This window comes from Notechis scutatus, chromosome Z (genome assembly GCF_049901735.1).
Source record: "Notechis scutatus isolate UNSWTSFEM ecotype Mainland chromosome Z, rNotScu1.2, whole genome shotgun sequence".
NCBI lineage: Eukaryota > Metazoa > Chordata > Lepidosauria > Squamata > Elapidae > Notechis > Notechis scutatus.
In genome coordinates, this window is record NC_142025.1 from 75,110,617 (window position 1) to 75,134,811 (window position 24,195).

The 24,195-nt window shown below is 37.5% G+C and overlaps 1 protein-coding gene across 7 annotated transcripts in view; it reads right to left on the minus strand.

Annotated features, from left to right (window-relative positions):
- The window catches only part of EZH2 (enhancer of zeste 2 polycomb repressive complex 2 subunit), an 89,937-nt gene that overhangs the window by 43,992 nt on the left and 21,750 nt on the right, over positions 1–24,195 (minus strand). For all 7 annotated transcript variants that reach the window (XM_087947032.1, XM_026681931.2, XM_026681929.2 and 4 more), the window contains 5 exons: positions 24,045–24,165; positions 23,211–23,390; positions 5,662–5,764; positions 4,759–4,922; positions 1,090–1,181 (listed from right to left, as the gene is read on the minus strand). In XM_087947032.1, the coding sequence (XP_087803158.1) occupies positions 1,090–1,181; positions 4,759–4,922; positions 5,662–5,764; positions 23,211–23,390; positions 24,045–24,165 (660 nt within the window). The remainder of the gene's footprint in view (positions 1–1,089; positions 1,182–4,758; positions 4,923–5,661; positions 5,765–23,210; positions 23,391–24,044; positions 24,166–24,195) is intronic.

Consider the following 24,195-nt stretch of genomic DNA (forward strand, 5'->3'; position numbering starts at 1 on the left):
CAGTATAAGCGCAAACTGATTTTAAAAAACAACAACTGCACCCTTCACCCCTTTCCTTGATCTACTAGTCCCATCCTACTTTCAGAGAGATGAGAGAAAAGACAGTGGAGTGGAAATGTAGGGCTTACAATCATGCAGGGTGCTTTCACCTATAAAGCACTGGGCAAGGTCCTGTGAAAAAGGAGCTATATTCAGCTGTGACTTAACAGGTTAAGTGTTCGAGAAGGAGTGTATGAGCATGGGAAAGAGGGGAGCCTCAGAAGTTTGCCACTTTGTAAAAAATGTACTGTAATGACAAAAACAACAACTAGAAAAGCTAGAGCAACTGAAAGCAAGTGACATTACCACAAAAGAAACTGGACTGCTGTTTTCAAAACCATCTGCTACACTTATTTACCGGAAAAACTGACAGATATTTTTGAATAATTATGATTAATAATATTTATCATAGGGAAAGATACTGAGAAGGGACCCCACCCCTAAAGTTCTCAGACCATATAGGAGATAGTGGGAGATTTGTATTTCCAGGCTTGCAAGACTGAAGTCATCCCTCTGAGGTATACCAGACAGGAAATACAACCAGTTAAGCTAATTCTACTTTACTGTAAAACTACATTAACATGAAAGCACCTTCCAATCCTTCCTCATCTTCCAAAGTCATTCCCCCATAGCATTACAGAAAAAGAAAAAAGATTCTGGTATGTTTGTAAGGAGAAAGAGACCAGCTAGCCAAAACATTAACCTAATTTGAAATAATTTAATTTAATATAAGCAGAATCAAAATTATAAAGTAATAAATATAATATATTAATATATTATAAATATAATTTTCTGGGTAGATCACAAAATTTTCCTCGCATTAGAAATTATAATATTGACAATTTTTGGAAGCATTTTAAAGGCTTTTGGAGATTGCATGTAGTCCTGGGCCATCAGTTGTACAACATATTATTGCATATTATTTTGGCATTTAGCAAACTGCTAGTCTCATTGAATTTTTTCTTGGAACATAAATTTTATACATATATCTATTTTCCTCCAGTTCAAAGAATTAAAAAAAATAAAGTTAAGGAAATAAAATAATTTTACCAGATGTTGATAACAGTGTGGCCCACAAGGCTTATTATCTATTGCAGTTTCTGTATTCTTCCGTTTGTAGGTGTTAGGAGTCGCATGGAATGCTGCAGATAATTTTGAAAGAAGTAAATAAAGTTTATCTAAGATTATTTTTGTAGTATAATAAGCCTTCAATTATTCTTTCTCTGAGCAATAAACTTAATGTAATAAATCACCAATACTCATGATAAAGCTACTTAGCAATATTGAAATAATATAATGAGATGACAGCAAATTTCAGGTACCTCCTGAATAGTATATTAGAATGCCTCCAGTATGACTTTACTGAATGTAATTGTATGATAATTCTGTTTAATAGTTGTACTACTCTGACCTATCTTTGCACAAATAATCCTTATATATCTTATCAGAGGATAGCATTAGATGTCCACCCTTTCAAGACTGCCTTTTTGGAATAGTGATATATGTTTTCAGATTTTTTCAATCCTTTCTGGAAGGCAAATTAAAAAAAAATATTGCTGGAGAACTAGTCTTTCAATTTCTTCTAAAATCTTGTATCTTGGAAATACAGTGTTATGCAGATGATACTCAGTTCTATATTTCTTTTTACAGCAGTTCCAAGTTTCTAAAGGTACTTTGGCAGGGGTGGGATTCAAATTTTGTAACAACCAGTCCTGTAGGCGTGACTTAATTTGTGGGTGTGGCCAGGTGGGCATGGCTTTGTGGTCATGTGACCGGATGGATATGGCTTTGTGGCCATGTGACTGGGTGGGTGTGGCCAGGTGGCCATGTGATTGGCAAACCAAATATAAGTGGTCCTCACTTAATGGCTGGTTGCTTAGCAAGTGTTCTAATTTATGACTGATCTCCCCAGAGCTACTTGACCTGTTTTTGGAGTTTTGACAGCCATGCACACACACGCGCGCGCACACGCACACACACACACACATACCCTTCTAATCCTGCTATTCTGATTCTGTAAGGGTCTCCTGCTAGAGCAGGGGGTTGGACTAAGTGACCTCCGAGATTCCCTTGCAGGCCAGCCATAGATTGCTGTGCTGCTTCAAAGAGTCTTCTGAAGCCAGGGTTTCTGTCCTTCCTTCCTCTCCTTTTTTTCTCTCTCCCTTCCTCCTTCCTTCCATGTATTTATCTATCCATCCATATATCCCACTTACTTTCTCCTCTTTCTTTCTTCCTTCCTTCCTTTCTTTCTTTCCCTTCCTTCCACCCCCTTTCTTTGTCTATCCCTTTTCTTCCTTTCTCTTCCTTTCTCTCTCCCTTTTTTCTTTCTTTTCTTTCTCTTCCTTCTCTTTCTCTCTCTCTATCTTTCTCTCCTTTCCCCCATCTTTCCCTCTCTCCCCTCCCTCTTTCTCTCTCTCCCCTCTCTTCCCCCTCTTTCTTTCTCCTTCTCTCTCCCTCTCTTACCATCTCTCTCTCTCTCCCCTCTCTCTCTTTTTCTGTCCCTTCCCTTCCTCCTTCCCTCTCTCCTTCTAAAGCTAGGAGACCCATCTGAAACACACACACACACGCTTCCAATGTTGCTCATTAACTTATGTTCTTCCCGGCCAGTCTCTTAAAGTCCCAGGGACCGGGTGCGATTGTCTGTTCGCACCCGGCCCCGCATTGCCCGGAAATGTGGCAGGCAAGGCTTCCGGGTCCAACAAAGGGGCCGGGGTGGGACTTCCTCTCCTCCCTCAATCTCCCACCTCACTGGTATCCCGACTTTCTGCAAAGTGCAAACTTACTTTCCTCCTGTGGCAGAGGAATAGATGAGCCAGCCAGGGCTGAGCCGTCGCCACTCGGCCAGCCTGCATTTTGTCCCCTGCTGCTGCTCGGATTCTCCGCAGCTGCTGGGGCTCGCGGATGCCCAGGGGGGTGCAGGAGGCAACCAGGAAGCATGAGTTCCCCCGCATTGCCATCTGCCTGCCGCCCCTCCCTCGCCCAGCCAAGCATTTTAGCCAAGTGTGGGCCGCCGAGGAAGATCTGTTCTCGCAAGGCTTGACTTGCATCATTCTCACAGAATGCGGCCCACATTCAGTCAAAGCGTGCAAGCTGGCGGGAGGCAGAAGGAACGGGTGGCAGAGGGAAGGGGCGGCAGGTAAAGGGGCGATGTGGGCCCGGGCGCCATAGTGTTGTGCTACCTGGTTGCCCCCTCCCCCCACTACTAGCAGGCAAGGCCAAGCAGCTGAGGAGAATCCAGCAGGGGGTGAGACCCAGGCTAGTGGGGACCCAAGAGGCAACAGGTCAGCCCTAGCTCGCCTTCCTCTCTGCCACCAACAAGCCAGGTAAGCTGGAGGCTGGGACGGTTGGGGGGAAAACTTGCTAGGCCACGAGAGCCACATGGCGGCCCTTGTGGCTAAGCAAGTGGGGTGGGGGGGAACCTTGCTAGGCCACGAGAACCACATGGGCAGCCCCGCAGCTAAGCAAGCTAGGCAAGTGGGGTGGGGTGGGGAACCTTGCTAGGCTGTGAGAGCTGCATGGGCGGCCCCTGCGGCTAAGCAAGCCAGGCAGGGACGGGGGAGCAGCTAGCTAGGCCACGAGCAGTGAGGGTGGCGGTGGCATGGCAGTGGTGGCATAGGCCAGCCTGGGAGTCGGGACTCAACTGGGGCTTGTGGTGGCGGTGGCGACAAGGGCAGTGATGGCAGTAGTAGCGCAGTGGTGGCAGCCTAGGCTGGCCCAGGAGTCGGGACTCAACTGGGGTTGGTGGCAGCAACAACATGTAGGCAACCGGGACTTGCAGAACCTCAATCACCTAGGCAGGTCATAGTGGAACGCAGACAGCGATGGCTGGTGGGCGGGTGAAGGCAGACTGCAGGCAGCGGTGCATGGCTGAGATGAGGGGTGGGACAGGCGGGGTTAGAATGCAGACAGCTTGTTGCACATGTGTGCGATGTTGCACATGCACAATAAGGACCTACTGGGAAGGGCGCGGAGAAGTGGGTGGAGAGGGGCGGGGCCAGCCAGGGGCCCATTTTGTCGGTTCTCCAAATTACCGGGAATCGTAACAACCAGTTCTACCGAACTGGTCCGAACCAGTAGAATACCACCCCTGCACTTTGGCCATTGTGATAACAGGACAAAGCTAATCACCTACACAATGTTGATTCAGAGGAATTACACTAATACACAATGTGTAGTTGATTGGTGTAGTTCTCTGAGTCAATTTTGTTTTTGTTTAAACTTCCTTAACCTGGTATTCTTCAGAGATATGGTCTTTGATTCTTCATAACGCATTATTTTGCAGGCTTTTTTACTTACAAATAGCACACAAAAATAAAAGCATTCTTAAATCATAGTGTTATCAAATAATGCATAACTAGCACATTGAAACATTATTTTATATTAACTTCCCAGGTAAGTATTACATATTGATTTAAACTTGTACCACATACTAAAATACTTTGTCCCAAAACCAAATAATGGAAATTGATTTTAGCAAAAGGACTAAATGATCATGCATATTTCATATATAGAAAAATGAGATTATTGAAACATTACACTGATTATAATAAAGTCATTCTACTTGCCATACAGATCAAAGAAGATAGAGTATGGAAGTAAAAAAAAACCTCCACCTTATTTGGACTCTCTAGTGCATGTAACAGGAGTAAACCAGCCAGAATGGAATATTTCAATTATTTTTCCTGATAATAAAAATATTTAAAATTGCTTTTCACTTACGATGTAAAAAACAATCATATTTGAAACACCGTCTACAAAAAAGAGTATGAAAAGAATGTAGACTCTGCTCCCTCTGAACAGATTTGGCATTTGGTCCATCTATGTTTGGTGTGCACTCAGGAGGAAGAGCTCCTGGAAGCTGCTGTTCAGTAAGTTCTTTGTATCTACCGAAAAAGTAAACACTACTATTATTTTAATGTAATTTAAAAATGGATTTTATAGTAGTTTCAAGAAATACAGAGCCTACCATCATTAAGTAAATACACTACATTCAGCAAGAAGCCATATTTTAAACACTGTAAATTAGATAAAACCAATAGCTTTTTGTAGTATATTGCAAAAGTAAACCTTCATCAATTAGTGATGTTATACAAAAAAGTGTTATCATATGTCAGTATTGACAATAACATTTCCTATTAATAACAGTACAGATAACATTTATTATGCATTACTTGAACTTACAGCCCACCAAGTGCTAAAATGAGCTTCCATAGGTATTTCCATTTTATACCAACAGCAATCACATGAGATACATTAGGTTAAAAGACAGTAGCTTATTTTTAAATCACCCAGTGAGTTTGGTGACTAAGATTATACTTAAAGTCTTAATCTAAAACTTAAATCACTATACTAACTGGTTCTTGATTTTACAAAGAGATAGAGACCCAAACAATTTATTCAAAATGTAATCGTTTTCACAAAGTCAAATAGTATGCTCTTCAAACATTTGATCAATATTAATAGGCTCAGATAATTTGGAATACCAATCTAAGTCTACAATTTTAGCAACCTAATTTAAACTGTTTTGTTAAGTTTCTCCACATCCTACAATTTGCTATGAATATACTACATTATTTCTCCAGAAATGGACATTCTGTTTTATATAACTTAATAACATCTTACTTTTCTTTCAATTCTTCTGCTGTACCCTTATCAGGAAACATTGAAGAAATAGCTTCAAATATCTTATCAGAAGGAAACTTCCGAAGTGGATGACTCTCTTTCTCTATATAAAAGAAAGAAAAATCTGCAAAGTTACATCTTAAGATATGCATTTAAAAAGGAAAAATATTGTTTGAATTTTAACTGCTTTTAACTTTTGCATTTGGATTTTTGTGCGTACACGTGTGTTGTTTTAATTGAAAAGGTAAGAGGACAAAAAAGGAAAGGAAAAAAGAAATTGGCAGTTAAATACAATTTGAAACAAGCTCAGAAGAGACTGGAAAATTTTATTTATCCAGAAATGTGACAGTTAAAGATTTTAGCTCTTTGAAATATTAACTCAGATTTTTTTTTAAATAATTGGGAGAAGAGACTGAGGAGTATAGGATCGGATTACTAGAAAGCTTCTAGAGGGAAATGGAGGTCTCTTTTCCATAGCTTCAGGTTGTGGTCACTATGTTGATTGACTGGACCCTGCAGAGATTATTTGAGCAGCAATGTTTCTCCAAGTTGCAGTGAGCCCCCACTGTCACTAGAGTGACTGCTAGGATTGGAACCAGGGGAATGGAGCCCTGTATAGTACTTGATTCTTTAACTGCATTATCTGCTGCAAGATCTGATTTGCTATGGCTGGCAAAAGAAAAAGTTACTGAGAAGAGATGGAAGATGGCCATGCTATTAATTCAACAGAGAATAAAGGGGTGTCATGAATAGAGGCTGACAGCATCTTCTCTACCTAGAAATCCAGAAAAGGCAGTAGTAGGTCCCACATGCACAAGCAGGATATTGCCACAAAGCTACAGCATTGTTGAGCTGAGGAGCCCAGCAGATAACATTGGATAAAAAAGATTTTTTCTTCCTGAATACATTTGGTGTATCCTACAGATTTTTGGTAGCTTATTTTTGCAATTTTTTCTTATATATACTTTTTTACTAATTTAAATTTGCATTAAAAGATGCTTTGTGTAGTCATGCATGTCCAGGCAAGCATTCAGGACACACTGCATAACATTTGTGAAACATACAGATTGGGCATGCCTAGAAGCCTACAAAAAGCAACTCGCATGCACAGATGCCACTAATTTTGGTGATATCAGTTTCCCATATATTTTGATGCGATTATCTCAAGGCATAACATTGTCTGTATATGTAATTTACATCACAAATAAGCCCATTATAGACTTGCTGTAGGATATTTGTGACAGTAGGAATGTCTTGGAATGTCGAAACAGCCATAATAGGTTCTGCTACAGTCTATCATCTGCACCTCTATAACTGTCTGGTTTGGTTCTGTAACCCAACAGGACAGACATCGACTTCAGAAGATAATTAGGACTGTAGAAAAAATGATTACTACCAACCTGCCTTCAATCGAGGACCTGTACACTGCACGAGTCAAAAAGAGGGCTGTGAAAATATCTACAGACACCTCATATCCTGGACATAAACTGTTTCAACTCCTTCCCTCAAAATGACACTATAGAGCACTGCACACCAGAACTACTGGACACAGTAACAGTTTTTCCCGAAACCCATCACTCTGCTAAACAAATAATTCCCTCAACACTGTCCAACTATTTACAAAGTCTGCACTACTATTACTATTAATCTTCTCATCACTCCTTATCACCCATCCCCTCCCACTTGTGACTGTATGACTGTAACTTTGTCGCTTGTATCCTTACGATTTATAGTGACTATTTCCTAGTATGATTTGATTGCTTATTGTATCCTATGACTATCATTAAGTGTTGTACTTTATGATTCTTGAATCTTGATGAATGCATCTTTTCTTTTATGTATACTGAGAGTATTTGCACCAAGACAAATTCCTTGTGTGTCCAACCACACTTGGCCAATAAAAGAATTATATTCTATATTTGTAGTGAAAATATGCTTAAACACTTAAAGGCTCAAAAATGTACCATGACTGGACTTGTTAAGAAAGCAAAAGGCTTGCTTGTAATATTAATGATCAAGACATATTTGTTGTACAAGATATATTGCTAATCTTAAAGTTTGGAAGTCAATGCTGCTTGCTGCCCCAATGATATGACCACATGATTCTGTTAAGAAATCAAATAATATTCAAATTTGTTTTCAGCAATGACATCAGTGACACACAATGACAATATGTCTATACCAAAGTCACCAGAGAAATGTAGCTTAGACAAAACAGACAAGGATGCCGCAATGCACTGGTTACAAACAAACAATGACAGTGATCCACATTCTGAACCATATATGTCTCATCTCCTAACACAGTCAGAATTAAGCAACTTGAAGACCTACATTTGTCAAAATCAAAAGCAGAACAACTGGGGTCAAGATGGGTGTTTACAGGTATGAAAATGTGTATCTTTTGAAGCCACCAAGATGGTTTAAGAAAAAAATTTTTTTGCAGTTTGATATTTCCTGAACTGACATTGACCATTTAAAGTTTTGAGTTGTGAGAACGACCTACTAGAATGGCGTCTCTTTATTGATTCATCAGTGTTAAACCTCAAATCTCTCGTTACATAGAGGCGAAGTTTACCCTTATAACTGTTGGCTATGCAGCACACATGAAGAAGCATACAAAATACTTTTTCAAGATGGCTGCTCACATGGATGCTGCGGCTAACCGCTCCTTCTTTCATGTATGGTGTGTAATATTCTGTGTGTGTTTTGGATCTTTTCCTTGATTGAATCCTGTAGGGCAAGGAGCATCTATAGTCGGCAAGCCTTGTTATAAATTGGACTGAAATGTGAAAATGCTATTACGGATGATTTTATACATTCTCATAACATACCAAAGGAGGCAGCTAGGCCCCTGGGGGAGCCATGGATCACTATCCCTGTAGGAAGGAGGAAGAGGCAGAGAAAGAAGAGGAAGAGAGGATGTCGTGCTGGGGTTTTCTTTAGGCTGATTAAGTTTCCACACAAGCCTTCAATTCCAAGTATATTTCTTACCAATGCAAGATCTCTTACTAACAAAATGGATGAATTAAGGCTATAGACTTCATCAAGAACTGCTGTGTTTTGCTAATCACAGAAACTTGGCTTCATTCACTCATTCCAGATGCAGCTGTTGAGCTAGAAGGCTACATAGCTCACTGGCAGGACAGGAGTACAGATTCTGGCAAGATCAAAGGGGGGGGGGGGGTTAAGCCTTCATGTGAACAAAAGCTGGTGTATCAATACAAAGACTGTAGACAGCCACTGCTCCATGGATCTGGAGTATATGACACTTAAATGTAGACCCATATATCTTCCACGGGAATTCAGCATGGTTTTGATTACTGCAGTCTATATCCCACCTGATGTCAAAACTACCATAGCTTTGGGATTCTTGTATAACATTGTTAGTAATCAGCAGAATAAGTATCCTGATGCTGTGCATATCATAGCGGGGGACTTTAATCAAGCTGATTTAAAAGAAGTGCTCCCTAAATTCTATCAGCATGTTAAGTGTGCTACTAGAGGAGCAAACATATTGGACAAAGTATATACCAACATCAAACATGGCTATAAGGTTATACAATTACCACATTTGGGACAATCAGACCATATGTCACTGATTTTAGCACCAGCTTACATCCCTGTTAGGAAAAGGGCTCTGCCTATAATAAAGACAGTGAAATCTTGGCCAGAAAATGCTTCCCAACAACTTCAGGATTGTTTTGAGACACAATTGGGACATCTTTTACCACCCTGACCTAGAGGTGCACACTGCAACTGTTCTGTGCTATATCAAACACTGCACAGATACTATCACTGTGGATAAACGTATTAGGATCTATCCTGATCAGAAACCCTGGATGACCAAGGAAGTCCAGTGCCTCTTGCATGACAGGACCAAGGCCTTTAGGTCCGGTGATGGGGCAAGATACAGTGTTGCTAGAACTAATCTGAAGAAAGGTATTCGGAAGGCCAAGACTGATTATAAGAGGAAGATTGAGAATAATTTTTATAGCAATAACATAAGGCAGGTGTGGTGAGGGATTCAACAAATTACAAAACATCAACCAACCAATGTCATCCCTGCTGAGGGGGATGCTTCATTGGCAGAGGAACTGAATCATTTCTTTGCTCGCTTTGAAGTGGAGACATCAGACAGATAAAACACAACTTCCAGCCAATTGTAGCCCCCAGCTCATTGTGAAGGAACAGGAGGTGAGGAGCATTCTGAGGGCTGTGGACCCTAGAAAGGCTGCCGTCCTGACGGTATCTCTGGCCGAGTGCTTAAAGACTGTGCTGATCATTTGGCTGGACTCTTTGCCAGGATCTTCAATCAGTCTTTATCCCAGTCCACTTTATCCCAGTCCATCTTGTTTGAAGGCTTCCACCATTGTTCCGCTGCCAAAGAAGTTCCCTAACAATAACCTCAACGATTACAGACCAGTGGCACTCACTCCTATCATCATGAAGTGCTTTGAGAAGTTGGTCTGCCAGCACATCAGTTCTGGTCTTCTGCATACATTTGAGAAACACCAGTTTGCATACAGAAAAAAATAGATCTACAGAGGACATTATAGCCATCACTCTTCACACTGCTCTGACTCATCTAGAACAGCGGGAGGGCTATGAGAGGATCCTTTTTGTGGATTTTAGTTCTGCGTTTAACACAATTCTTCTACATAGACTAGTGTCTAAACTTCTGGACGTTGGGCTTTCTAATTCAATCTTCCTTTGGATTATGGATTTCCTGTCTGGCCGCTCACAGAGGGTCAGATTAGGTAATCATACCTCTTCAGCCCTTATTCTTAACACTGGTACACCACAGGGTTGCGTACTGAGTCCCTTACTCTATACTCTTTATGTGCATGACTTCATTCCCACTCACGTTAGTAATACTATTGCTAAATTTGCAGATGATACAACAGTGGTGGGACTTATCTCCGGGGGGATAAGTCTGCCTACCAAGATGAGGTGGACCGGTTGCTTTTGTGGTGTGGAGACAACAACTTGGTCCTCAACAGCAATAAGAACAAGGAGCTTATAGTGGATTATAGAAGGAACAGATCAGACATCCAGCCCTTCTTATCAATGAAGACCGAGTGGAGCAAGTGGTCAGTTTTAAGTTTCTGGGTGTTACCCTAAAAGAAGACCTGACCTGGGGTGCCCACATTGCAACCCTGGCCAAAAGGGCCCAGCAGAGATTATACTAACTGAGGCTTCTCAGAAAACAACAACTGAATGAGAAACCTTCTACCGCTGCACCATAGAGAGCATTTTAACATACAGTACCTCTGTATGGCTTGCCAATTGCACAGTGGCAGATAGGAAAGCACTCCAGAGGGTTAATGTCATTGCCTAGAAGATCATTGGTTGCCCTCTCCCCTCTTTGGAAGAGCTTTATAGCTCCCACTGCCTTAAGAAAGCTCAAAACATTCTGGAGACTTCCGGTTTGAAAGGCTTCGGCGGCGGCAGGAATCCACGACCGTGCGCGGTTCCTGTCGCGCTCCCCGCTGGCATGCCCCCGATCCAGCTGGATTTGGGGGTTAATAGTCACCCCGTAGAGGTGACTGAAGATAGAGGAGGCCCAACAGGGGTCCGGGGGGATCGCAACCCCCCTCCCCAGCTGGCTCAACTCCTTTTTCCAAAATCAGTGAAGCGGCGGTCAGCAATGGCCGCCACAAAGAAACTTTCATCCGGACAAGACTGTGCAGGAGGAAGCTGAGAAAGTGAAAGTTTTTGGGTGAACCGAGATAACAAGTAACATCTAAATACCCTGGAAATTCAACTTTTTAAAAGATACATTGTTCCCTAAGAAGATCGTAAAAAGCGGCGGAAGAAAGTTAAAAGGGAAAGTTTTTTTTCTCACTCTCCTTCCCTACGGAAATAGCAGAAGGAAATCAGAAAAACCCGTCTTGGCAACAGAAGGTAATTAAATTTGAAAAATAAAACCAGGGGGATATTAAAGATTTCTGAACATTGGAATCAAGAAATTTTAAAATTATTTTTTTGCTATAAGTGGGAAGGGAGAGATAAAGAACTTATATTAAGACTTTGCTGGAGGAGATTGCTTGGAGTTTATAAGACTAGAGACAAACTGTAATAAGACTTCTAAAAAATACATTTTGGAACTTTGCAATTGATTCTACCCCAAGAGGAGAAAGTATAAAAAGAAGAAAGTGCTAAATGAAACAGTTTGTGTTGATTAGGGTTGCTTGGTGACTTTGGGACTTTTGGAAACTATTTTTTGAAAGACTAAAAACTTTTGGGTTGTTTAAAAAATCTCACAATGGCATTATCTGTTGAAGAATTGAAAATGGAATTTCAAAAGTTAAGAGAAGAGGAACAAGAAGGGAAGGGCTCTTCTGGATCTGTTTTTCACTTTTTGGAAATGGCGGTTTCTACCTACCAGGAATTACAACAACAAGAAAGCTGGGATGAAGAAGAAGAAGCCATCTTTAATGAACAAATAACTTCAGTTGAGGAAGAAAAAAGAAAGAGGGGAAAGAGAACGGAGAATTCAAGACTTAAAAAAAACAACCAAAAAAAATAAAAAATAAGGTGAAAAATCGATACAATGTCAGAAAGCAACAGAAAAGAGGAATACAACAGAGAGGGGAGATTAAGAGGGTGGAGATTAAGAGATGGGGGGTAAAAAGGTTAGATTGGACAAGAAAGGAAGGGAAAAAGGGAAGAGAAGTTACAAAGGCTTGAAACAAGATGTAAAAAATCAGATCTTTTTCAGAGACAAAGGGTAAAATACAATTAAAAAAGAGATTCTGCAAAAGCACACAAGATTGTATTGTAGTATTGTATTTGAAATAGAGTTAGAAAATTGGAATATTATATGATTTAATAAAATATTAAAGGGAATATGTAAAATGTTTAAGATTTAATGATAGAGTTTAATTTGCTTTGGATTATTGTTTCAACTATATTATAAACATATTATTTTCTTATTTTAAAAGGTATGTAGAATGTACTAAGCAGAATCAGAATGGAAATTATATATTATCTTAAGTGTTAAATTTAGGGGAAAGATAGACCCCAGGAAGAGAAAGTTTAAAAAGAAGAAAGGGCTAAATGAAATAGGTTGTGTTTACAGAAGAGAGTGGAGATCAAGAGGGTGGAGATTAAGAGACGGGGGGGTAAAAAGACTAGGATTACAAAAGAAATTCTGCAAAAGTACATAAGATTGTATTCTTGTATCTTTACTTGAAACAATGTTAGAAAACTGGATCTTTATATGATTTAACAAAATACTAAAAAATGCATAAATGATAAAGTTTAATATATTATGGATTATTGTTTCAATTATATTATAAATTTATTATTTGTCTATTTTAAAATGTTGTAGGTAGTTTTAGAATGTGCTAAGCAGAATCAGAATGAGAATGATATATTATTTTAAGTGTTAAATTTAGGGGAAAGATATAAAGGCGTCATACTTCAATTAGTGATTTCAGGAGAAATATCGTGTTAATAAGAAAAGAAAAATAGATGATTACAGAACGGACAAAAGATATCAGTATAATGATCTAAATCGAGATGAAATAAATAAAATAGAATTAAGAGAGTGAAAAGAGGGGAGAAGCCATATAGAAAATATAGAATGGTAAATAAGATATGAAATGGTATATAAAGTGAGCATGAACTTGATTTATGTCTGTACCAAAAGATGTAACCCGGGACTAGGCCGCTTTCCAAAAAGAAGTTTAATGTTTTTATGTTTTGTGTTTTGTTTGTGTATGTTTGTTTATTGAAAATTAATAAAATTCATTTTAAAAAAAGAAAGAAAGCTCAAAACATTCTCAAAGATCCATCTCATCCTGGGAACCCTTTTTGTGAACTATTAACATCTGGCAGACGGTACAGAATAATAAAAACAAGGACAAATAGGCTGAAAAACAGCTTCTATCCCAGGGCAGTAGCTCTTTTGAATTCTGCTGTATAGTGCAGTGTTGGTGTGGTGTCGGGGGTTTCCGGTTCAATGTGTGAAGGGTGAAGGATGTGTGTTTGTGTTTATTTTCATGGTCATGATGTGCACTGAAGATGGTGTTTGATTTCGTTGTACGAGGTGCAATGACAATAAAGTAAACTAAAAAACTGTTGTAAAAGCACATTCATTGCACAAAGGACACATGGAATAGCTGTAGAGAACTCTGATGTAGCAAATACTGTTGTTACATATTTGAATGAGACAGTTATAAAAGACAGTTGCATTACATTAAAAGATATGACTACTCCAAAAGAATCTGGTTCCAGGAAAGAAAAATGTGGCACATGAATCACTTGTTGACCCAACAAAGATATTTTTCCGCTTCACATAAAATTCAACACTGAATGAAAAAAAATGTGAAAGTGATGAATGTAAATGTTTTTGTTATTTGACAAGGTAATTCCAATAATAACAAGATAAGGAAGGCATTTTTGACAAGGGGTGACATGGGGTTTGAAAATCTATTAGTGGGGCTAGAGAAAATTGCCTGGAAAGCATTCAAGGGTGTCATTGAGGATTTCCTTGGCAACTACAGAGCACCAAACTACATTCAACTGGTTGACAAATGTCTTACAGTACATAATACCATGAAGTGCAACATGTTACTGAAGATTCATTTTCTGCTTTCACACTTGGCCTTATTCCCTGAAAATTTAGATTCAGTCAATGATGAACATGATGAAAGGTTTCACCAGGACCTTGCCACAATGAAAAACAATACCAGGACAAGTGGAAACCATCAATGCTGACTGATTGTTGGACACTGTAGTAGGATGCATCAGACAACCAAGTAAAATAAATCAGGTGGTGTAGTAATTATAATGCAGTATTGCAGGCAAACTCTGCCCACAGTTGGGAGGTCAATCCTGGCAGGGCTCGAGGTTGACTCAACCTTCCATCTTTCCAAGGTCAGTAAAATGAGGACACAGATTATTGGGGGCAATATGCTGACAATATAAATCATATAGTGAGTATATAGAGATTATGGAGCAATATATAAGTCAAATGATCACTCTTGCAGGCTAAAGATTCTTGTTATCAATATAACATCTTCATCTAAGACCAGCATGATGGGTAATTTCCCATTGGTAAATATCTGATCCAATTTCTATAAAATGGAGAGTATGTTACTTGAATTATTATTCAAGATGTATAGAAATAAAATTGTATGTTATCTTAATTTTTTTTAAATAATTCCAATCCCTCTAGGCTAGCTAAGCAGCACATGGATTTTTGTCTAACAATGTTAGTAGTCATCATATCAAGCTTGACTCGAGTGTTAAAAGCATTAAACTTTTTGTACACTATTGTGAAGTTTAGAAATAAAAATTTTTGTTGTTGTTTTATTTTATGCTAGTTATTCATTAAATAGCCATAGAATTTAAAAAACTTGTTGAATGATTTTAGTCATAGAATTCATCACACTATAATAAAGGGTGAAAAAAAATAAAAAATATAATTGAACTTTTGAGTCCAACTGATTAGGTCATGTTTTAATTACTTTGGGGAAAAAGCTCCATTCTCCATGGGTGAGAAATGCCTAACTGTCCTGAGATGCTTAGCAATTGCAGAACACGAGCAAGTTGAAAAGATGGGGGTAGGGAGGGCAATTCTGGATATAACATGACTACATGTGATTTAAATTGTGAGGTACCATTGGAGTACCAGGCCAGATGACAATCTAATAAACACAAAAGCAAATTTGGTGCTTGTTACCTTTTGGTTTAATACCTAGATATCTGTAGGACTGTCTTCTCCAACCACAATTGAATAATCCATTATTTTTGTGCCACAAAACCTGTTGATAATGCCTTAGTTTCAAGAAATGAGAAAGGCCGAGCACAGGAAAAATCAGTAACAGTACCTATATCTTACTATTTAAAACTATGTTCTGTGGAACCCTAAGATTACCACAAGAACTTGATGGGTTTGCTTGAATTTCAATCAATTTTCCATCAATACAGTTTTACCCCTTGATTAGCGCTCCAAAATTTGGTCCTAAATAATTTACATAGATTTGAAAATAGTATGAAAGTTTCTGTTCTCAACAGCCTTTTCCTGGAAGTTAGATTAACCTCAACATCTTCATAAATGATTTAGATGAGGGAATAGAAGGGGAACTCATCAAATTTGCAGACGACACCAAGCTGGCAGGAATAGCCAACGCTCCAGAAGATAGGCTTAAGATACTGCAAGATCTCGACAGACTTGAAAACTGGGCCTATGTAACAGAATGAAATTCAATGGTGAAAATTTAAGTAAAGTTTAGGCAAAAACAACCCAAAATGCACAGGTATAAAATAGGTGGTATTTGGCTCAATAATAGTAACTGTGGAAAAGATCTTGGAGTCCTAGTGGACAATCATTTAAATATGAGCCAGTGTGCTTCAGCTTCTAAAAAAGCCAACACAGTCCTAGTCTGCATTAACAAAGGGACAGAATCAAGATCACATGAACTGTTTATAATGAACTTTATAATGCCTTGGTAAGACCTCACTTGGAATTTGCATCCAGGTTTAGTTGCCATGATATCAAAACGGTGTTGAGACTCCAGAAAGAGTGCAGACAAGAGCAAACAAAGATGATTAGGAGACTAGAGGTTAAAACATATGAAGAACAGTTGCAGAAAACGGTATGTCTAGTCTAATGAAAAGAAGGACTGGGGTGACATGATAGCAGTGTTCCAATATCTAAGGGGCTACCACTATTCTCCAAAGCACCTGAGGGCAGGACAAGAAGCAATGGGTGGAAACTAATCAAGGAGAGAAAAAGCCTAGATCTAAGGAAAAATTTCCTGACAGTTAGAACAATTAAACAGTGGAACAACATGCCTCCAGCAATTGTGGGTACTCCATCACTGAAGATTTTTAAGAAGAGACCGGAAAATTAATTGTCTGAAATTGTGGAGGGAGTTGAATTAGAAAAACCTCTAAGGTTCCTTCCAATTCTGTTATTCCATTATTATTTTCTGTCATAGCCTTCCAGAAGTTGATGAAAACAGAACTTTTCTGATGGAATGACTGGAAACGCCAATCGGCAGAAGAATTGCTGCCACCATCTATCTTTGGCAAGTTGCTAGATTTAATTTTAATTTTATTCTATGGTTTGCTTTTCTGTTATTAACTATTAAGAGAACTTGGAAGTTAAATTGCTATTAGCAAATAAATTGCTAGTTAGCAAATAATTAAAATGTGAATAGGCAGGAAAGCTTCTTTATTTTTATGATATTTACAAATTTCCTGAAAACTGATTCTTGGAATAAGACCGAGAATAGAATAAGCTCATTAGTCAAGATCTCACCTGGAAAAACAACATGTCCCTGGTGGTTAGTAAGGCTCAACAGAGACTTCATTTTCTTAGAGCTCTGTGGAAAAATGAGGTGGAATAACGGCTGATGACTTCTTTCTATCGGTCTACGATAGAAAGTGTCTTCACATACTGTATAACAGTATAGTATGCTAGTCTAATAGCCGCAGACAGGAAGGCACAACAGACAGTGATCAATTTGGTACAAGAAGCCATTGGTTGCTCTCTAATACCACAAGATGACATCTCCAGGGATTATTCATACCCTGGCCAGTATTTCTTTTTGCTTCTACCATGGGAAAGAAGACATCGAAGCATAGCCAGTTGGATAAACAGGTTTAAAAACAGCTTCTATCCATGGGCTGTCAGACTCTTAGATACAATCACAATCCCTCCACGCACATATGGAAACGTATGACTAATCTTTTTTCCCCAATTACTTGTATAGGAATTATTCTCTATACTATTTATGTAGTTTTGTATTTTCTGTTATGGATTGCACCAGAGAGGCTAAACCAATTTCGTTAATGACAATAAAGACTATACTACTATTCTATACTATAAAACCTCATAATAACAATATATGATGGGTATACATTTTCTTAAACTCTCAACCAGGAGAAACAGAAGGATTATTATGCATGCCTTCAGACTCAAGATTTCAGCAACCCAGAAACTATTTCAGTATATATAATATTATTCACTGTATACATTACTGGACTACATGGTTGAATAATGTGTAAAAACCATAGGAAAAAAAGTAGTTCATGTATCTCCTTTACCAACCTTGACTATCACGTCAATTATAGCTTATAAAATTAGGTACAATTTATAAAGCACTATTAGTTTAATTCACAGTGGATTTTTGAGTATCATAAAATCTATAATAATTATAACAGCTGCATGCACATGGTAAGTTATAGAAAAGATAAAACTAGCCTATACTGCCTCTTGTGATCAAATAATCACTAAATACTAATAAAACAATCATAAGAACACTGAGGAGGGGTTTGGACTAGAAGGCCTCCAAAGTCTCTTCCAACTCTATTATTCTGTTATAACTCCAGTTTTTTTTAGGACAAATAAAGTTTCTTTTAATATTTCTTTAGAGAGATAATTCATTCTTATTAACTAATCTAAATTAGCATTAATTTTCCCCTACTTTAGATATTAGAGAAGGATGTATTAGAATAGTACACTTTTCTTTAAAAAAATTATTTAAAAAGTTACCAGGAAGAAGTTGTGGTTTGTTACGTTAAGTGATACAGTGAGAAGAGCGAGAAAGTGGAAACAACCTGAGAGTCAACAAAATAATAATAACCAAGGGAGCTGATATGAAAGAAAGCTGTAACTGACCACTCAAATGAAAGGAAAATGGGCCTTTAGCTATAGTCTAAGCACGAAGATTGACAGTGACGATATAGATAGATCTCGCTTAATGATGGGAAGTTCAATAACTATGCAAAGTCAAGACTCAAAAGAAGTTATTTATAAGTTATCTTCAAAATAGCTGCCTCCCCTCCCCCAGTTATGTAATTGCATTTTGGGCACTTGGCCACCAGCTTGCATTTACAATTGGTTGCAGGTCCCACAGTCATGTGACACTGTTATGACTTTTTTGTTGATATGGAGCAAAAAACCGCCTATTCAGAAGAATGGATTCACTTAATATCCATGTGATTTGCTGAACAAATAGTGACTCAATTTATAACCATCGTAAAAACATAAAAACTGTTGTAAAATCGAGTCTTCACACTCTGCCCAGCGCCAGGCAGGGATGGCGGCTGGGCTTTTCTCCCAGGGTGGGCCAATCCTGTGCTGCGGCCCCGGGAGATTCGCCTCCCCACGTGGGGTTGGGCTATCCTCTCGGGCAGGGGAGGCTTTGTCGTACCGGTAGTAGGGCGTCGTTTTTAAAAGAATGGGCTTTGCCTTCGAACGATGCCCGGGAAGGCGGCAACAGGAGCGCCTGAAGCTGAGTGTCTCCGGCAGGCTCCGGTTGCAGGGAGGAGCCCTGGTCGGCCCCGCGTGGCTGCGCCAAACGTTGCATGGCTGCACCAAATGCTGTGGCATCGCTCCAAACGCCACGGCAGAATGGGGAGAAGGGAAAGCAACGGTGGCGGAAGGTCTCCTGATACAAAGTGCCCCACCAACACCGAGGTCAACATCCAAGCCGTTGCCATCCGCCCGAGGATGCAAGGGGGGGAATTAAGTCACCCCTGAAAAGACAGCCTAGCCGTTTTTTCAGGGCTCAAAAAAATAAATAAGACCCAGCCTTATTATATGAGAAACACGGTATTATTTGTTGAACAAAAAATCCCAATTCAAATTGTCAAAAGCTTTTTGCGTATCTAAGAAAATCAGTGCCACTTGTTTCTCCGGGTGGACTTCATAATATTCTAGCATATTTGTTACTATCCTAGTATTATTTCTAATTTGCCTTTTGGATAGAAATCCATTTTGGTCTAAATGTATTGTTTTGTTTATCAATTTTTTCATTCTTTCTGCTGCTATCGTCATAAATATTTTATAATCAGCATCTAGCAACGAAATGGATCTGTACTTTTGATTTGTTGGTGGTCGGTACCTTTTTTGGGTGTTAGGATAATATAAGCCTCAGCCCATGATTTCGGCAATTTTGCTTCTAACAATGTCTCATTATATTCCTCCATCAAAGATTCCATTATTTCATACATATTCTTTAAAAAAATTCCCCTGGGATTCCATCTGGCCCTGGGGTTTTGTTACTTTTCTTTTACTTTTTTGTATACTTCTTTTTTCAGGTCTGCCTGAATTATTTCTTTATTCAGCATTTCTCTTGTCTCTTCTGCTATTGTGGGTAAGCCTTTCTCTTTTAGATATTGGTATATCTCCCCTTCTCTATTTTATCCTGTCTATACAACTCTTCGAAATAGTTTTGTATAATACTTTTTTTCCCTTCCATTGGTGTTGGAAATTTCCATTATCGTCCTGTAATTGCTGTATTAGTCTTTTTTCCTTGTCTTTTTTTAAATTTATATGCCAACCATCTTCCTGGTTTGTTGACCTGTTCGAAAAAGTTTTGTCTTGCAAATTTTAATTTTTTTGCGTTCTCTTCCTGTGTCAACAAATTTATGTCTAACTAAATCTATTTCCCTTTTAATTTTGTCATTTTGTGGTTCTTTTTGTAGTGTAGTTTCTAATTGTTTTAGTTCTTCCTGGAGTAAATTTTGTTTTTTCCATTTTTCTTCATTTCTTTGGGCTGTATATGCTATTGTTATTTCGCTTAGGTATGCTTTAGTGATGGCCCATGGATTCTGTAATGTTGGGTATTGATTCTTATTCTCTTTGAGGAATAGTTCCATTTCTTTTTTAATTAGTTGGGTATACTCTTTTTCTTTCAAATATGTGTGTTTAATGTCCATCTTCTATTTTTTTCTTTTGGCCTTTCCAAAATATTTTCAAAGGATTGTGGTCTGCCCATGTATTAGACATCATCTCTATTGGATCTGTATTATTTCCTATTTCCTGGTTCATCTAGACCATATCAATCTTAGACCATGATTTGTGGGGGTTAGAATAGAAAGTATATTTGTTTTCTTTTAAATTTAGCTCTCTTCAACTGTCCCTCAAGTTTAATTCATGTGTCATCTCGAAGAATGGTTTTGGTAGAATTTTCCTCTTATTTTTTATTGCTTATGTAGTGTTTATTAATGCCTACCACTGCATTGAAGTCCTGTAATAAGCAAATGCTCTTATGTCCTGTTTTTTTTTTTTCATATAATTTAAATAAAATTTCTTCTGATTATCATTTGGGGCATAAATTACCACCAGTAATACTTGTTTTTGTTGTATTTTTACTTCAATTATTAGTGTTCTTCTGTTGTCATCAGAGTAAATTTGTTTTGCTTTTAGCCCTTTTTTAATGTATATTGCTATTCCTTTTTTTTAAATCAGCCAATGAGACATAAAGTTTCCCTAATTTTGCTTGTTCTAAACAATTCCGGTACTGTTTCTTAATATGGACTTCTTGAAGACATAGTATATCCACCTTTTGTAAATATTTGTTTCCTTTTTATGGGGAAGTATAGTCCATTGATATTCATTGTTATTAACTTGATATCTCCTTCCACTTTATTGTTTATAGGTTTGTCTCTGACTTCTATTTGTTTTATTATCTCTCTGTGCTCTTGTTCTTATCCCCTCTCTTTCACATTGTTCCATTTCTCTTTGCTTCTCTCTTCTTGCTCTATCTCTTTTTGTGTTGCCAGAAAACGATAATCTCTCCTCTGTTCTCTAACTCTTCTTGGTACTTGTTTCAGTGTCTGTTATATATCTTTGGTTCATCTCTTGTTGTTTTATAAATTTCATCTCTTATTTTTTTTCTTTGCAAATCTATTATGTACTTCTTTCGGTAGTTTATGGCGTCTGGCGTAATTGGTATGCATTCTGTATCCCTCATCTATTTCATTCTGTATTCTTTGTCTATCTCTTTGTAAGGCTTCCGCTATCAGTTCTGACATATTCGTTGTTAAATCCTCTTCTTTACTTTCCATTACATTTTGAAATCACAGGTAGAAAGCAGCTTGTTCCATTTCCAAGTGTATAATTGATTCTTCCAGAACTTTATCGCCATCAATTTTGATCCACTGATTCCAGTTTCTTTTCCATCTGCTGTGTTCTATTTTCCATCATTTTTATTTTTTGCTCATTTTTTAAAATTGTCTGCTGTATTGTACCTATTTTGTTATCAAGTATATATATGTTACCTTTCATCTCCTCCATTTCATTCTTCATCTCTTTATGATTTTTAGTCATTGTTTCCTGCATTTTCATCATTGTCTCTTGTATCACAAGCAGAGTTGTCTACATCGTCTGCATGTTCGATGCATTACTTGATTTTTCAGTACTAAGCATCTTTCTATGGATCTTTGGCCTAAGGGTGATGCTGACGTCAGTGATAGGTTGGAAGGTGGTTTTTTTTCCAGTTCTTAAGATAGTTGTTGCAGTTGTCATCTTCAGAATTTTGTAAATAATTCATTTTTTTTAGTGAGAACTACTATCTGTACACTTGCCCAAAATAAACGTCTCGCTCTTCAGTGATAAATGTTGTTGGTATGGCATCTATTACCCGGGATTTAATCCTGGATATAGTGCTGATGTGGAATTACAAAAATAATAGCTGAGAGAAAATAATTACTCCATCTCTCCCAGCAATGTTTGCACGTTACTATATGATGCAATAGGCTAGACAGAGAGTAAAGTGGTTGTGTTCTCCAGGGATTCCAATTTTCTGACTTGCTAGATAGAAACAACAGTTATTTATTTTTATTTATTTAGGGAATTTATATTGCTGCCTATTCTACACATGGTGATTCAAGAGGACTTACAGAACATAAAGCCCCATATAAAAACAATAAAACTAATAAAAGAAGAGTCACATAATAAATTAATATACTAAAATCATTCAAACTCTTTTGCACCTTTCCTTGCCTGCCCTATATAACAGGCTGATTCAAAGAAAATATATTTTTTATTTTTAGAAAGTTTGCTTTCAACATATTGCATCAAATAATTATAGAAATATTTGCTAAATTAATTAATTAAATAATAAATAAAGTAAATTTTTATTTAATTTATTAAATTAAATGTAGTTAGCAATATTTTGTTTAACCAGAAAGTGGGAATATGTAAACATAGTAAATTTCAAGAATTACTACTAGACAAATTAAATAATTCACTATTACTGCTAAGCTTTTTTTCTATACTACTGCATTCCCATCTGTCTTTTGTTTTTGTAAGAGTTAAATTTGCTATTACGTTGTTCTTGTATTGGCTACAGGAGTACTGCTTCCCCATTATTTCAGCTTGTCTTGGCTACACACATACCTCAGAGAATATATTCAATTTGGTATTTCTTTCATGGAATCATGCTGTCATTTGGTGATATCTATGCAGTTTTCTTGGCAACAATATGGATGCCTTTTTCTGATATGTGTTTTACCAGACTAGCTTTTTGAGATCACCATTAACCACTCAATATTGTTATATATTAGCGTGTTCATCTTTAAGTAGTTTTAAAATAATAATAGTTACAAATTGTATTGTGCATGATTAATATTTCAGAAACATTAATCACCAGTAACAATCAAAATGTGATACTTAATGGCATTCATCTTTAGACACCATATTTCTCATGACATTACATAACTGAAAACATGTATTTTGATTATCAGACTTTCCTTATTTTGTCAGGCCAGCATACTATAAAGATCTTTAAATATTAATATACCCATTCGGTTGGTCTCCCCAGTTTTCTGTTTTTCATTTCTCTCATCAAGATTGTCATCATCATCGTCATCATCATCATCATCATCGTCGTCATCGTCATCATCATCATCATCATCATCACTGTACTGACCGAGTGCATTGACTAACTCCACAAATATTTCATCATTGATAAATCCACACTCTGAAATGTAAACATAAACAGACATTTAATGAAGCACATATTTATTACAAGGTTGGGTAAAGAAAGTTAGCTTACTATGCAGAAAAAGATAATGCAATTTCTTAAGCCTGAAACAAATTAACCACCTAAATGAGAGTAAATGCCATGGAGTTTACAACATGCAGATCTAGGTTTACATATCCATATAAAAATAAATATATTTGTGGAGAAAACAGCATTTATCAGAATTTTTCAATTTACTAGCTATTGCTTTTCAATTCTAATTATTTGCTTTATTATTTTATTGTTTTAGTTTATTATCAAATAAGAACTGAAAGATGTACGCAAGATTCAAGCTTAGATAACAGTCTAAAATCCTTTATTTATGAAGAAAACCTCTCTGAATAATAGTTATGAACATAATATTCAATACAATGAATATATATATTAACTCATTAAAACTCCATGCTAAAAGTAGCATCAGTATAACAAAGCAGATTTCCATAGTAATCAGGTGAAACTATCCAATGGAAAAGAAAGGATACAAGAAATGGAATCATGGAGAATGGAAACTATGTTATTTGATGTTTTTCAGGAACAATGCATGATATAACAGAGAGACTATATCAATTAACTGAGAAAAAATGCTCAGTAAAAAGATACATTATAACTTACCCCTATCTCCATGTACCTTTCCGTCATAATTTTTTATTAATTCTTCAATAAATGTTCCATCCTGATCAAGCACTTCATCACCCATATAAGGAATGTTATGTAAAACTGTCTCATCCTCTACCTAAAAAAATATTGAAATCGGATGAAGTAA